Source organism: Larimichthys crocea, chromosome III, assembly GCF_000972845.2.
Source record: "Larimichthys crocea isolate SSNF chromosome III, L_crocea_2.0, whole genome shotgun sequence".
In the NCBI taxonomy this organism is placed as follows: Eukaryota; Metazoa; Chordata; class Actinopteri; family Sciaenidae; genus Larimichthys; species Larimichthys crocea.
Window position 1 is genome coordinate 39,124,779 of NC_040013.1, and position 17,646 is coordinate 39,142,424.

General features: G+C 39.7%; 1 protein-coding gene across 2 annotated transcripts in view; it reads right to left on the minus strand.

The window, feature by feature from the left end:
* Positions 1-7,067: 7,067 nt before the first annotated feature.
* Positions 7,068-17,646, minus strand: part of klf8 (Kruppel like factor 8) — a 66,975-nt gene continuing 56,396 nt past the window's right edge. For both annotated transcript variants that reach the window (XM_019279586.2, XM_010737330.3), the window contains exons 5-7: positions 17,154-17,265; positions 13,929-14,068; positions 7,068-13,596 (exon numbers count right to left, since the gene is read on the minus strand). In XM_019279586.2, the coding sequence (XP_019135131.2) occupies positions 13,415-13,596; positions 13,929-14,068; positions 17,154-17,265 (434 nt within the window). In that variant the 3' untranslated portion in view covers positions 7,068-13,414. The remainder of the gene's footprint in view (positions 13,597-13,928; positions 14,069-17,153; positions 17,266-17,646) is intronic.

A 17,646-nucleotide genomic window follows, 5' to 3' on the forward strand; every position in this document is an offset into this window, starting at 1 on the left:
AAAACTGCGATAAAATGTCATAAGTCTTGGCTTTAAAAACTATTTGCTGTGTGTTTTTTGCTGATAACATACTATCTTTGAGGAGATAATAGATTGGGTCAAATATTAAAAAAGAGATTATTGACAGCTTTTGAGAAAAGAAAGTTAATCATTCCTGAGCATTGACTCCTCTGCGGTTGGAGATACCTGGTTGTGTTTGCATGACGTGTCAGGTGAAAGGTAACCCCGCCAGCAGGCTGCTCTGCTGGGGCTGCATGACACAAAAGAATCGGCTGGCGGTTTGACGGGAGGGGGACAAAAGAAACCAACAGTTAAGCAAGAAGAATAAGTGGTAGTATAAAAGTATAAAGGCAGACAGGGTGGGGTCCACCGCTATATTTTGCTGCCGGGGAAAGTAATCATTATGTTTGTGCCAGGATGCTTTCAGCAGGGAGCCTCAGAGATTTGCCTCATCATCTGGGACAACGCCCTAAATGCTAACACCTAATGTACTCTGCATGTGTACGCAAAGGTGTTTGATGTCAATCTAGAGTACAGTTTGTGGAACGGTGTGTACTCAAGTCTTAGAAAAGAAAATATTTCTTCATAAGTGTGTATGACTGACATCAGATGCCTCATATCCATCGTTATTGTTATAGTGCATCTAACAAAACGTGGAGCTTGTGACATTCTCTCAATCAGCTTCATGAAGTAGTCACCCTAAAAACTTTTCAGTTAACAGTGGTACCTTCATAAAAGGTAATTAGATCAGCAGTTGTCTTGTTCCAATGGAGTGTTGGCATACAGCACATAGTTCAACAGCTTGAAGAAAAATGAAAGTCCATCATCACTTTAAGACACAAAGGTAGGTCAGTCGAGAATATTTCAATAACTTTGAGTGTGTCTTCAAGTGTGATCGCAAAACATCAAATGTTATCATGAAACTGGCTCTCATGAGGACCACCAAAGGAAAAGGAAGACCAAGAGTTACAGTTATTGCAGTTAACTGGTTAATTGGTGGTTTCTGAGGCTGGTACCCACATAAATGTTTCACTACTGAGAGAGATCAAGGAGAGGAAGAGACTTGCTTTGGCCAAGAAGAGGAATAGATATTAGACCAGTGGAAATCTGTACTTTGGTCTGAGAATTTGAGGTTTTTGGTTCCAACCACCTTGTCTTCATGACACGCAGAGAAGATGAAGAGATGACTATGATGATTATTAAAAATTCAAGGCAGACTTAACCAGCACTTTTGTGGTTTTGAATGAAATGTCTGATCTATAGGATTGTGAAATTTGTGGTTTTGAATGAAATGTCTGATCTATAGGATTGTGAAATTCTGTACAGACAGTCAACACAAATTATAAAGTATGAAAAAACTTAACAGGCCAATGTTTAGCACAATTGCAACCTATCCTGGTGTTTTCAGATGTAAACAGATGCTCAGGCTGGCAACAGTAGTGCCACAGGCTGTTTACTGTAGGTACCCAGATGACTCACATGTTTATTTGCAATCAGTTGCTTTACCATTTGCCGTTACTCTGGACTCCTGACTCCTGGTCTCCTGTACATTCACCTGGGGGCCCAATGAAGCTGGCTGCTCAGCACACAGCTCATTCCACAGTTGCAGCAGTAAAACTCCTGTTAAAACTTGTCTGACTGACTTTGCAGCACTGCCTGCAATTCTTTCTGAGGAGCTAAGTGGCCCTCTGGGGAACAAGTGCTGAAAAATATAGACTCTTGATTGTGTATTTGAATAGTTGATTTTAAAAAAAGAAGGAAATAGTTGACAAAAAAATAGCCAGTCGACAACTTTTCTAACAGTCAAACATCAAAGAAGTGTAACAACAAAAGACATAGCATCCAGCTAATATTACTTTGGAGTTTTTCCTTAATTACCATCTCCCTCATGTTTATGTAAATGTATTTTTTTTTTTTTTTTACAAATTTTGAAGTATTACATTAGGTTGATGGGAAATGGGGAAAGTTGAAAAAACTTGCTCAATGTCGCAAAAAAACATTTTTACATTTGCATGTTTCTTTTTTACGAAAAAAACTCTTAACGGAAGATGGAAACTTTTTTCTTAGTTGCAATGTACTGAACATGACCGATCAGCTGTTTCCTCATGGCTACAGGATACAATACATTCACAAATGCTCCACACAGATCTGATGTAACCTCACATTAATACATGAAACAAACAGAAATGTCATATTTACTGTTTTATGCATTGATTTTCATGCTCTTTCTGCACCCCCCTTCCGGTTTTCTGACTGAGGTATGCCACCTACTGCGTATCCCATGAAACAACTCCTACTTCCACAGTAGCGGTTGCATCATATTTGGATAAGAACACAGCTACTGTTTTATTCATTTTGTTTCACACTTTTGAAAAGTTTGGTAGCCTTACGTGATTCCCACCATAACTCTACGCAGCTTCTACCTGAGAAGAGGTCTAATCAGACCAAATAAGGGAAACACCATGGTGGCTGGCTTTACAGGGGCTTTAACTCATGAACCAAACAAATGAGGAAAATTCAGTCAAGCTGATAATCCCTCAGTTTTATTAATATCAATTTATATATGTGGATATGCAGGAGATTGCAGGGTTGATGATACAGTTATGCGTAATCGCAGCGGGAGGAAAATTCAAACAAAGATAACGTCTTGTCTTGCTAGTTTCATCTAAACCTGACTGTGTTGACCCTCCCTCCCTGCTAGAGCCTGGGGGCAGAATCAAGGAGATTTCAGATCACCTGGTCCAACATTGTAAGCTTGTGTCAATCAGTCTCCTTTTCTCTCCCCTGGCCTCCACCCTTTTTGGTTTCAAGTTGGTTTGTTTGGTGTATTTGTGTGCCTTAAGCTTACTTTCTTTGATAATTTGAGTTAATCCTCTTTTAAGTTCCAACTCATGTGTGGTCTCCCCTCTTTGTCCTTCACTGAGCAGGGTTGCGATATGACTGAACTTAATATAACGTGAATTATTGTCAAACTGTGTCAGTTTATTGTTCTTAAACTCTTTAACCTGAAAAATGCTTTTCACTGGTTCTTAGTTGAGGATTTTCGTAATACAAGTTGTAGATGTTTGCTTGTCTATAGGCAAATCATATCTTGTACCTTGTCCAAAAATAATATTGCAAATTGTCAGGAAGTACAGTAAGAATGACTTGTTTCAACAAAAGCCAGAGAACATCACTTGACATGTTAGGAGATGAAATTCCTTGGATTGCTTCATCAGTAATCTACAAGAACTTTTTTTCTTTTCCTGGAACACTTGTGCAAAGTTGTGTTGACAAATTTTAAAGTAACAGTGGGCACAGAACCGGGATAACAAGATCTCTCAGATGTCTCATTCAAAGTGCATTCAAGTTGAGGATCCTTTTGATCACGCCAGATACCAAGTGAACTCCTTTTGTTTACGTGGCTGGACCGGTATGGCAGTGTATAAGCGTTGTTTTAACTGCTTACATGTATAACACAGTGTTGCGTACAAAAGCTGCGTGCACTTCTTGCCATGCCCAGATGACATTTTAGAAAATGGAAAAGGGAAACGAGCCAACATAGCTGTCAAAACAACCCACAGCGTCTGCAGACTGTTACTTGTCACTAAGACATGCAGGGATCAGCTGTATTGTTCACTTGGCTCAGAGCTGGCAGAGAGCTGCTTGGACAAGACTTACCATACCCACAAAGTATATATTGCATTGCATCGCACTGATGTCAAAACAACCTGTCTACAGCGGTTATATTGCACAGACAGCACAAAATCATCTTGCAGCAGTATGACTGTCTATATACTGGCTGCACTTTATCTGTACACAGAAGTGTATATGGCTTCCAGAAGCCTTATCATCCAAGACTGATGCTTTGTGAATGTTAACTGACCTGTTGACAAATGCCATGAAAATATGTGTTGGGATAGAGGAGATGCATATCAGCCATTTGGAAAGTTTGTTTTGATACAAAATGGTGTATCCTCAGCTCCCATAGACATGTATTAATGTTGTTAGACGCCTTTTTTAAGGGTTTCAAAATTGATTCTACGTGCATAAGTGGAGGGGAAAGTTATGGAAGACCTGAGGGCAAGTAAAACAATTCTGGTGATGCAGTTTTTTCTAAGTCACTCCTTGAATGAGTTCCTATATACTCTAAACACTTGGCTGTTTATCCTTCACTCTGCCATTCCAAACCATCTCAGTTGGATTTATGTGGAGTAATTATAGAGGCTAAGTCATCTGATGCAGCACTCCATCACTCTACTTCCTTGTCAGACAGGTCTCACATGGCCTGGAGGCGTGTTTTAGGTCGTTGTCCTGATGAAAACAAATGATGGTCCCACTGAGCTCAAATTAGATGGGATGGCATGTTGCTGTATCATGCCACGGTAGACATGCTGGTTCAGTGTGAGTCACCAGCAAAGCACCCCTACACCATCACATATCCTCCTCCATGCTTCACAGTGGGAACCACACATGCAGATAGTATCTGTCACCAGCGGTTTGAAGCAGTTATCTCAAATTTGGACTCATTAGAACAAAGTACAGATTTCCACTGGTCAAATGTGCATTCATTCTGCAACTGTAATGAAGTTATCCTCTGCAGCAGAGGTAACTCTTTGTCTTCCTTTCCTGTGGCGATCCTCACGAGAACCACTGTCATTATATTCTTGATGGTTTTTGGGACTGCAATAGAAGCTATATTTAAAGTTCTTGAAATTTTCCAGTTGTAGTGACTTTCATATCTTAAAGTAATGTTGGAGTAGTATTTATTTTATTTTGTTGAATCTTTGCCATAATATTGATTACTACAGTAGTAAACCTCTGAACAACACAGCTGATTAACCCTTTTTTGACAAGGCACACCTGTTAATGGAAAAGCATTCCAGGTGACTACCTCATGAAACTGCGAGAATACCAAGAGTGTGTAAAGTTGTCATCAAAGCAAAACTACTTTAAGGGATCTAAAATATAAAACATATTTTGCTTTGTTTACTCTTCTTTGTTTACCACATGATTCCATATGTGTTATTTTATAGTTTTTAAGTCTTTAGTGTTCAACTACAATGAAGAAGGTAGCAAAAATCAAGAAAAAACCTTGAATAAAAAGGTGTGTAACAGTAATTAGTGGTGTGTGACTTAGTGTCATAAAATGTTATGCACTTGTCGTGACTGGGACACCAAATTGCATAGTGCAAGAACAGGAATTTGGGGTGCTGAGTGGGAATGACAGAGGCATCATTCAACCAATTACAAGTCAGTGTAGCAACAAAATAATAGCATAGTTGTTATTTTAAGTTAGAAAAGTTTCATAATGTTGCTTAAGAAAACGCTCCTTACAGGTACAGATCTTGCCTAACAATCATGAAATCAGTTATGATTTCCTGTACGTTCACAGTAACTATGCAAAAAGGTAGATACTGACTAAACTAATGGGTCTCGAGGTAGTTAATGTTACTTCTGAGACCAGAGCTTTAAGGCTTGTTTCACAACTGCAAAAATCACATTTGAATTGACACTACTGACACGTTTTGTTGGTGAACTCGTGGGAGGTTTTAAACCTGTCTGAACCACTGTGTGGCACTAATTTGTTATAAAGTTCACTGAGTCACACAGTTTCTAGGTTGTAGGGGATATTGTCATTAGCAGTTGCGCAAGCGCAGTTATTGTAATAAACCTAGATTTGGTTGGTGATAACCAGTACAACACACTTTAACTATATCTGACCAGGTGCACAATGTATTCATCATTTCAGTGCACGTAAAGATCGAATTAAGTCTCAGCTTGTTTGCCGACCAGTGATCCTCAGTGTGGGAAGCAGAAGCTTTCTCCACTTAACTATCCGGACAGGTTTTGTGGCCAAAGAGAACCAGGTGGTTAGAATGGGCGGTGAACCCAGTATGATTCATTAAAGTGAGCTGACATTGAAGCCAGGCCGCCAAATTACAAAGCAACAAAGTTATGTCCTTTATTGCATTTATATGGTGTGTCTGTCTCCATCTGTATGAATCCAACGACTGACGCTGTGAGTTAATAATTGGCCTGTTCATGACTGCGAGAGGCCAATAAACCCATTTAGAGCAAACGGCAAAGAGAGTTTCGTTTAGAGCCAACTCACACACGCACACACACACACAATAAGAAGTTTTTATGACTTTGTTCATGCACTCAAGTTACTTTTTTATTTATTAACCAAGTTTGATCTTGGTGTTCTCCTTATGTAAAGCTAGGTTTCTTTTCGGTCAGTAACTTTTCAAGGGAGTAATTCACAATATCAAATTAAGACTTAAGACTCAAGCAGATGTTTACATCTGTACCTTGACCTCTGCTGATGCTGCCTCCTCTACCTGTGTACCTTGTGTTTTAAGCTTTTTGTCCTCACTGGAAGGATGCCTTCACTCCTCCTTCCATAATTTGTTCCAGTGCTCCCTCTTGTGGGGAACATAACAACTTGTAAGCGACAAGCATTATCCCAGGACCTACAAGGTCATCAGAGCCAAGACAAGCACTAAAAGTTTAGTAATATAACCGAATATTTAGTGCTTCTCTTGTTTAAGTCCTCTTTATAGAATTTTTTTTTTTAAAAATCAGTTTTTCACACGTATTTAGAGTTGGGTAGATTCCATTGGATTACAAGAAGAAATGTAATCTAAACCAAATACTTTTGCTATTTACTTATATTGAAAATATTGAAAAAACGCCTCTCTCTCTCTCTCTTGCTCTCGATCTCTCTTTCTAATTATGTTTCCAACATTGCGTGATAAATAATTTGGCATAAAAAGGTGAGGAAACCTGAATTTATGTTTTTAAACGGAAGATTATCATTACATGACTATAAACTACATGTGTGGATTTTTAATTCTAACGTGATTTTTGTGACTTAACCATACCCTACATTCATGGTCCCCCTAAGTACAGCCTCGAAAAGCCACTAGCATGGCTAAATGTTTTCCTACAGATAACAAGAACACTTTACAGATTTAAAAAACTTATATTCATAATACATTAATTTGACTTTTGACCTCTTCTGGATGGAAGAATCTCCAAAATATAATCACCACAATATAATAACAACACAGAGACACCTGGAATTAAATTGCACCAAAAACATTTTTTAATTCTATAAAAGAAGAAGGGAGGAAGCGGGAAATAATCACAACTGTACAGGGAGAAACTGACTTTTAAACACCATGAGTCACAGTATCAAAAAGCTCACGTTTTCCTCACTGATCTTTACACATTTGTTCTGTACAAATACAAAAAAAAAAGAAAGAACAAAAATATTATTAATAATTGAATTATTATAATGATAACTGCATTGCACTGAGTAAATATAGTACTGGCCCATAAGTTACTGCATTCAATAGAAAATACCTAAACCTTCTGATTTGAAGAGGAAGTGATTCGTGGTGAGTCGAGGCACGTAGACGGACACGGTTAGTGACGTCACCCTCGGACTTGAACTCTATCCTGTCAAGGTCTCAGTAGGGATAAAATTCTTTAAATGTTTCACTGCCTGTTCACAGATGAACATTCCTGCTTTGTACATGAACAGAAGATTTAGTAGTAGAATATCGAGGGAAAAACAAGCTTGCACAAACCGCAAAAAACAACAGGAAGTGGGGAAAACACAAACACATGCAGCAGTCTCCCTGCAACAAGTCCAACACCAGCGATATGAGTTTGTCTGGGTCATCGTCAACAGGCTCCGAGACGTCATGAGTGACTATCCTCACTGTGACACTGGAGGTTTAAGTGGGTTTGTCTCTAAAACACCAATTTTGCTGCTTTAATGGTGACCAGAGCTGATCAATGTGCTTGTAAAGCGATGGGTCAATAACATTTTCAGATATAAAATCACTCATATGTGCTACGTGGGGTTAAAGTTCTTAAAGGGATTTGGGATCCATATAAGTAAATAAGTATAAACATTTTAAAGGGCTGCTTCACCTAAATGGACCCTTCCTTAAGCCCCGCCCCTTTCAGCTCTGTGCTCCAATCACAGTTGAGCAAGCCTCATCAGAACCTCCTTTCCTGTACTCAGATATGCTACATGCTAGCGCGTCTAAGAAAGTAAACACATGTAGTCACATTTTAAGTTATGTAAGCTATGTAAGCAATGCTAGCTAACTAAACTAGCTAACAAACGATGTAGATTAGTTAGCAAGATTTCCCTTTTATCTTTTAACCACCTTCAAATTTAAAAGAAAAACATAAACAAGCTAGCATATAGCATTTCTGAGTATAGGAAAGGAGAAAGTTGACGGAGGTTTGCTCGACTGTTATTGGATCACAGAGTAAAAAGGGGCGGGACTTCAGACAGGTCAATTACCCAAAGAAAATTGTGTCCTCATTTACCTCTAGTGGTATCTAGCAATGCAGACAGTTTTGTTTTTACAGAATTTGAAATCTCCATTCATCACAATACAATGGAGGTCAATGGTGATTGTTTTTTCTGGTATTCTGAGGATTGAAAATGTACTTTAAATACTCTGAAAACTGGTTAATCAACAGATGACACTTTCTTGAATTGTATTGCCACTCTACTGAAGATATATCTCTAAAATAATTTAACAAAATAATCTCAACAGTCCGCTTATTAGCATTTGGATGAGATTTCAAGTGATACACCAGAACAGAAATGGAAAAAGCAGACCTGTTATCACATGACAAGTTTCATACTTTTGTATACTTGGTGAAGTGATAACAACTAGACCATTTCCATGACAACTGTGCAACTGCATCCACTGCAAAAGCTAGTTTAACTTGAAAATATTTTGTCAAGCCTCTGAAACTGTTTTGTGTATTGACCAGGAATATCATTTTGTCTATGCTTTTATTCCATATCTATTGCCATGGCTAGATACCACCACATGTGAATGAGTTTATTTGTATTTTTTTTCATATTGATAGGAATATGGGACCTGAGCGTTTCCACAGTTTATCAAATCAGCCCTGTGCCTTTCCTAAAAGGAATATAACAGTTAAGTCGTGCCACCTTTCCTAGCAGCGTTCTGCTCAGTTAGCTTCTGTAACACAAATGGGTTTTTTTGTTTTTTTAGAGAGGGATTATTTGCCAGGCTTTAAGCTAAAACATGTTTTTCTGAGCTAAATGGGCATCTGTTACTGTCCTGGATAGGTAGATGGTTGTTTTGTTAGCATTCAAGAACAATATATCCAGATGACCCAAACAACTAATTCATTTTGTCATATTTTAAACCAGTGCTGAAATATTAAGCTCTGTTGTAATAAACTGATCCCCAAATTCATCATTTTCAACATGGGTTGGGCTTCTTTTTTTTTTTCTTCTTTTTTTTGCTTCAGGTCATCAATGTTAAGGGAAACCCACCGTCTCACACACACACATACACACACACGCACACACACACACGGACATGCTCACCAACGTCACTATAAGAAAACAAGAAGGCTACTCTCCATGCAACAAGTGTGCACAACACAAGTGGGACCATTTTTTTTTTTTTTTGTCGTTTTAAGAAACTACGAAACAAATGTATTATTAGATTTGAGAAGAAAAAAAACACATGATGAAACACATTTCATCAAACCAACAAAAGAAGAAGAAAAAGATTTTTTTCACATTATCTAGTCAGTGTTAAAAATAGAAATTCACCCGTTACATTTACTCTGCACTTTTTGATTATATACATTTATGTACATGGATTTATCTTAATTATTTGTCATTGTCCTTAATGTCTTTATCAACAGTTTACAAAAGAAAGAAAATTGCAATCAAATGCATATACTCTTCTAGAAAGATGTGCTTAGTTAATATGTTGTTTTTTTTTTTTTTAGTTGAAGTAGAGGGGGGTGTTAAGGGGAATGGGGACATTGCATTGCTCTGCGCTGCACTGCTAAAAAAAGAACAGAATCCCTCCAAACAAGTGACTGAATTAAATTCAGGTTCTTAATTGAAACAGTTTTCCTTATTTTGCACTTGGTTAAACCTTGGTAGCAGTGACAATACCCTTCAACAAAGCTGATCTTACTTTGTAAAATATTTTTAAATTGCACAGCCAGATTTAGTGACTTTGCTAAGACAGACTGTTCTTCTTGCAGTGTGCAGACCAAACAACAATCTGCCATGTCCATGGCATGCACTCAGCTCGCAGGAAGCCTTCACGTCCATCTCAGTTATCATACTATGAAAAGTCAGGTGTCCCGTTTACTAGCGTTTGAAATGACAACAGTAACTAACAAGAACAACGACGCAAAAGCAAAATGTGTCTCGCCTTTTTTTATTTGTAAAAAGGGACGTGTTGGGATTGCGAAAAAGCAAGTTCTATTGATCACATACGCAGCCCACGTTGTTTCCTGTCTGTGTTTCTGCCTCAGTATACAGTCACAACTCTTGTTGGGTATTCTGGAAGCAGTTTCAGGGTTGGCTTTGTTCAGTGATCGAAAGCACAAGGCTTCTAAGCATCCTGACCTCCCTTTGAGGTTCTTGTTACGACCTATGTGAGCTGCATATCAGCAGTGCAACTACCAGCTAGTGCTCTACGACGAGTTCAGAACAGCGCTTGGAGCGAGGTCTGCGTTAGGTTGCATAATCAAGTTCAGTCCAGAATGGGAGCTGAAAAACAGCCCACTTAAGACATGGACACTGTAGGTTAGAGGGCAGGGTTTTAGGGGATCAATTCTGTTCCAACTGCCTGGTAGGTAGTTTGAAAAATGTGCTGATAAGATTAAGGTTTAGAGTTCAGCACAAGCGAGATATTAGGGGAGTTATGTCAAGGAACCTTAGGGAAAACGCATAAAATATTTATTGAGGCATTAAACTACATTTGTCACAATGAAAAACAAATGGAGTTGAAAGAGAATTGACCCCAACCCTGGTAAAAATGCTAGTGAGGAGAGCGCTTAAGTTTCCCCATGGTTTAAACCACAGGCACTACGGACCCTGACAGGCCGACCACAGTGCCTGGTTTCCAGAACCACTGACAGAAGACCTGACCACTTGTGATCTTCAGTGGCAGCCATGTTGGGCTCTCGTTTTGGTGCTCCATGGTTGTTGTAAGGCCATGAAACCATTAGAAAGTTACACTGCTTGGTGTTTCAACGTGAGGTGTTTGGTGGAAGATGCTTCCTGAAATGTCACTAGCCGTGTTTCCTTCAACGTATTTTGATGCATTTTGAAGTATTGCACTAGAAATGTTTTATGGAAACTTTAGGCTACAATCGCTTGAGTTTTTTTTTTGTTTGTTTGTTTGTTTGCCTTGTTGAGAGAGTTTGTTGCAGTTTTTCACAGTTTGAGGTTCAACTGGTGCTTTTTTATTCACGTCATCTTGTCGTGCCCTCTTCTTCTGGGTTTCTGACTAGAGAATTGGTGCCACCTACTGCTTATGTCGATGAACCAACACCTTATATTTCCATGACGGTAGTGAATATAAATATAGAAGCACTTCACATTTTCATCTGCCAAAACCGAAGATACAATTGGGTGGAAACACGACTAGTGTCAGTGCTACTATTTATTTCCATGATCAGTGAAATACGAAAGTGACTTTGCTGGAGCGCCCTCTTTATGTTTTGTGCCAAAAAAGCAGCCCAGCACCATATAACTGCACAGATATTCACAATATAAAAAACTCAATTGAACCCAGCAAAGACTGATAGGCTTGTGTCTTTACAAGGCAATTTTGTCTCCAAATTTAAAGTGTGACATGTAACAACTTTAATTGCTTGGGGGAAAAACACAAGCTAACCTGTGAGGAGCATCCTCTCTACAGAAAACAGTGAAGAAAATAACCTGCAAAGATCAGGTCCATATGGACAAACAGTGTAACTGTATGTCTTAATAAAATGATCTTTGGCCAAACGTCCTCTTCTGTCAGTGGTTCTGGTTTCGCCCTTACAGATTGACTTCAGTTATTAAGGCTCAACGGGCAAGAGGTAAAAGAACGACAAGTGCCCGGAACACACACTCATAAAAATCTTAAATTCTGATTATGTGTTTGTCTTAAAACATGCACACTCGCTCACAGACACACACGCAAAAACACACGCACACACTCAGAAAAAGCTCCCCTATTCCCTGCGCGAGAGTTTTACTTGTAATCTCAAACTATTTGTGTCTCCTCTGCCTTTTTCACAGCCTCAGAACACAACAAAATGATCTGAAATCATTAAAAAGGAAAAAAAAACAAAAAATGATGCCATTCTGTTAAGAGTGCCACACCTGGCAAAGAAGAAGAAGAAGAAGAAGAAGAAAGACAAAACTGAAGGCCTAAAACAGCAACGACGACGCATAAAAATCAAATACTGTTATTGAAGAGGAATCAGAAAGGTGTGTGCTGGGGGAGAACACACAAATGACAATAATGTGATTGATTCAATGAAAACAAATGAATCTTTATAAAGTTCACAGTCTTGTAGCTCCCTGTACCAGGGGAGGGGAGAGGGGATAGGGGTGAGGGTGAGGGTGAAGGCTGCAAGGGGAGAGGAGGGTATGAAATTCATCTAGTCTAAGCCTTTGATAGATGTTCGGCAAACATGAAATTTGACGTCACTTCAGCTGCTGTGAAGAAGATCACTACATGGGCACACACTCGTACACTGATATGAGCAGGGTTGGGACACCTCTAGCTTCAAGACTCATTACAGTTCAGTAAAAATTCATCCAACAGTTGACATATAATCTAAATGAGTTTTGGTTGCTGACCCATTTCCAAACAGTACCAGGAACTCTAAGGAACCCCATGCCCAATATGTCCCTCAAATTCTCAAACTTTCATGGATTTCAAGGACCTGTGTTCATTTTTAACACTTTTTCTGGTACCAGCTGAAATGTATTTGTAGCACTGATTGGGTTCCTAAAAAAGTTCCTGTGGTGAAAAAGGGGCTATTTGAGGCATTTATGAAATATGAAATGTCCAACTCTGCATATGTACACAGTTCACACTGCCAGAAAGAAAAAGAGCAGCTGAAGTGACATCCGGCTTAATAATCCCACTTCTAGTTTGAGGTTTGAATAAACACATGTCATTCCTCCTGTTCCTCCTCTCCTTTGGATGGATGGATGGATGTGATGGATGAACAAACGTATCTGCTGATGGATGTCCTTCAGTCCATCCTGCTTTTATGATAGGTGGAGGTGAGTTGGAGGATGGTTTGTTGGGTGGACGGTGATCATTATGTGTTCCAACAAACACACACATACACACAGTAAAAGTTCCCTAACCGCCACTGCACACACTCACAGACACATTCCTGATATTCCTTTGATTTTAAGATGAAGAGGATGAGGAGGGAGGAGGAAGGAGGTCTTTTTTTTTTTATTTGCCGATGGGGCTTAAAATCCTGATGTGCGAAGTTGATGTGGGGGTATAGGAACACTGGTACAAGATGTGCTGTGAGGGAAGAGGGGGGAGAGGTTCTAGGGGAGGTTTGATGGGTCGTTCGGGAGGGAAGTCAGAGTTCACATCATGACGTGGCGACGGCGGTGCAGGGAGAGGTGGTCGGACCGTGAGAAGGAGCGGTCACACTCGGTGCAGCGGAAGGGTTTGATCCCCGTGTGCTTGCGGAAGTGTCGGGTCAGCTCGTCGGAGCGGGCAAAGCGCCAGGTACAGCCCTCCCAGGTACAGTGGTAGGGCTTCTCTCCTGGAGGAAGCAGGAGACAAGGAGAAGGAGTTAGGAAAGGATGGGAGAAAAGATAAAGAAGTACTAGAAGAATACTGGTGGAAACAAAAATGCATGAATAATTGACTCTCACAACCTACGTTATCCTGCTTGAGCTGGACATTTACTACATTTCCCAGAATTCCCATTAAAGCTGCTCTCTTTTGCAAAGCCTTGACTGCTTGTGTGTAACATGCATAAAACAGTCTCATCATCCTGTGGTTTATATTGACCTTTCAGAACTTTATGTGTCATTTAGGGGTGAACTCCACCTTTACACCTGGATAGGTGTTTGTTGTGTTGTCAGGTCTCACCTGTGTGTATCCTCCTGTGGGCTTTGAGGTGAGAACTCTTGGTGTAAACTTTTTTACAGCCTTCATAGTCACACATGTGGATCCGCCTCCTCTTGATGTCTGGTGAATCTGGATCGACGGGTTCTAAGTCCATAACCGACCTGAGAAAAGAAAAGGAGTGAGTACATCTTATTTGAGTTGTGGCTTTCCAAAATAAAAGTCCTGACATTTTTATTTGGTTATAGTTATCATTAGTAATCTTGTTGCTGTGTATTTTAATCTCTCTCTATCCTCCCCCCTTCCCTCTCTAAAGCCAACCGGTCGAGGCAGATAGGTTTCTGACTCTTAAAGGAAGTTTTTCCTTTCCACTGCTGCGAAGTGCTTGCTCATGGTGGGAATTGTTGGGTTTCTGTAAATGACATGATAAGGAGTATGGCCTAGACCTGCTTTATATGTAAATGTGTCATGTGATTTTTAGTTAATTAAATGAAAGAGCTGTACAGTTGTGCAGGAATGTGCAAACATCAGCTGCAGCAATGCTGTATAACAAGAGATCCTTATCAAAAATGGGATTTACAGGTAACGTATGAAGGTAATGAGTGGAATAAACTAGCGAAACAGATGTAAAATTATTTCATTGAAAATACTCAACAGACTCTACTGGACACCTGTGAGAATGAATAGGGCAGTATTAAGTTATTCAAACCTCTGCTGGCGATGCCAAACAGAACAAGGTGATATCGACCATGTGTTCCTCAATTGTCCTAAACTAGACACCTATTGGCAGAGAGTTATGGAAAAGATCGGTGACAGCCAGAGAGTGTTGAGTGTAGTCTTACTCCTGCTCTTTGTCACTGACCCTATCCTAGCTACTCTGAATGGCCTGTCTAAAACTACAACTTATGAGAGACTAATATACAAAATAAACAGACACCTGCACAGAAATCTGCAGCGCTTTTCGAACACAGATCAGGAAGGAAACATAAACTCAAATAAGTCTGACGTACGTAACTGAAACCAAGCATCCAGTGTACCATGTTCAACTGGCAGGACAGGAACAGGATCAAGGGATGATAGTTTCACTGAGTATTTTTATGTCCACATTTGTGTCTGTATGTGAATGTATCTTTTATTTGTTTCTCCTGTCTTATTATTATCAGCATTATTTATAAATATTATATTTATTTGTAGTTGTTTTTTGTTTATCGTTTTGTAAAGGTATGTATTAAAAAGGTATGTATGTGTAGTGAAGAAACATCAGAAATCATGTTTACAAATGACTATTTAAACTGTCAATCTGTGCTGAATTAGTTCATTAATCTCGTCTCGTCTTCTTTGTACTACATTCATGTGATGTTTTCAGCCACAACAGGGCCACACGTCATGTGAAAATGTTTTTTAAGGCCACTGGGGGGCGTCAGAGAGTCACAGTGTGTTGCACAACAGCATTACTGTGTCTGTGTCTCTTGTTTATTCCTTCATATGTTCATTCGCCTCTTTTCCACAACAAAAGAGAAACAGACTGAATCCACTAACTCTTTTCTGCCTCTCTCCCAGTGTTCATTTATGTTATTTATTTAGATTCCTATTTCTGTGATAAAGTTGTGTGTGCTTTGATATTCTGATGTAACTGCAGTTGTTGATTTTTTTTCATTTGATAATCACGATGTAAATAAAGTTGATTTAAAGAGAGAGGAAAAAAAATACCCTCTCTGTCTTGCCTTACAAAGAGGTGTGATGGCAAACTGCATTACGAAACCATGTTTACACCCGGGTACTGGGACAGCCCTGCCCAGCAACACACACACACACACACACACACACACACACAGACACACATAAAAACACACAAAAACAAGCACACGCTATCGTCCTCAAAACAGAAAAAAGGAACCAAAAAAAATACCCACAAAGATACTTCATTTTGTTTTTGTTAAACATTTTGTCTTTCTTTCTCTCTTACACACATACAGACACACAAACACACAGCAGATTACAGCACTAAGCTAACCGTCAACGCCCACACCCTGAATTTCAGTTACAGTGAGGCCGCCTCACCCACTGGGTGTGGCAGGACCTCTGTCCTCATTTACTAATAAACACACTGGACACACACTCGCATAAACACACACACATACGTAAAAGTATTACTTAACTTGGGAGAGCACACTAACCTTCACTCCCCTAACTTACATATAACAACCTGTCAAATGTCCACACTTTCCTTGAAGGCACTAAATGTCTTGGGTTACACACACATACACACACACATCTCCCTGTGATACAGCCTGGGCGTCTCCAATGTGTTCTGCTCTACAGAGGGTTATATAAGGTTATATAAGTGTCCAGTCAAGGCAGCGCTGCAGTAATGTAATTAGAAAACTGCAGGTGATCCACACAAAGACCGCATTTCCCAGAAATCCTGCTGCGCATTAGTGCCTCTCTCATTGGCCTGCCGACTCGTATCGTGGACTTTTCGCTGAGATTACATCGCACGCGGTCTCTGGTGTTTACATCCTGCCAACAGTTTTACAGACGTCTCATTAATAACAGAGGAAAAGCTTTCTGGAATATTGCTGTGCCGTGTTTGGCCACTGGGGCAGGAAGGCTGACTTACACTACACGAAATCCAGCCGGCAACATTGTTAGAATTGTTATTTCTTTTCAAAAGTGGGATAAGAAATTTGATACCACTATCATGTCTGTGTTTTATATACGGAGATAACGTCAGAATGTCGTTAGCTTAGCATAAAGACTGGAAACAGGGGGAAGCAGCTAGCCTGGGTCTGTCCAAAATACGCCTACCAACTACTACTACCCAAAGATATTCACTTCGCTGTCAAACAGGGCTAAAGAAACCAGAAAATATTCATATTTGAGTAGCTGAAATCATAAAAATACACAAAACAATTAATCAGTTATCAAAATAGTTGGCGAATAATGATTAATCAACTACTTGTTGCAGCTCCACCATCTCTAAACTCTAAAGCTCACTATTTAACGTCGTCTTCTTCGATACTTTTAATGATCTACTGCCACCTGCTGCCCACGTGTGGAACTGCATAAACTAAGATCACTAGATAGACTTTGAGCTAGGCCTAAGCTACAGTTTTATTTTAGAACGCAGGCCCAGGTATCATCTGATGAAAGCCAGATTTGAAATGTTTTCTGAGCTAATATATACAAGAAATTAGCCTTTTTTCTGTATAACTGATATAAAATGAGGATTTTGACATCCAAACTCACCCGGCGTCGAGGCTCTGGGCACTGAGGGAGGCCGATCCAGACTCTGTACCGCTCTCTGCATCGCTGTCGCTCTGATACTCCACCGGAGACGTTGAACCTGGCTTAATACGAACTGCAGAGAGGACAGGATGGAAGGAATGACAGTGGAAGGACAGAGAGCATGAGGAGAAAGAGAAAACGATAAATCAGTAAATGAAATTAGGAAAAAGAAAAGAACAGAGAGAAGTGAGGGAACAGAGGAAGAAGAGGAGGAGGGGTGGAAACAGACAAGAAAACAGCAGGGGGTTAATAACTTCTTAACAATGACACCTGGATTCCAGAAACTTAGCGAGACACAGCCTTGATCCAAGTGTGTTAAGTTAGGTGTGGTCTACTGGGCTGCATGGATCAAATCTGTGGCCAAACCTCATGCTGGACTTCTCTGCATGTCTGCTGGTTTCTACTTTCAGCTGTCTCAAAAATTCAAAACATGTTTTAGTATTTCTTGTCCAAG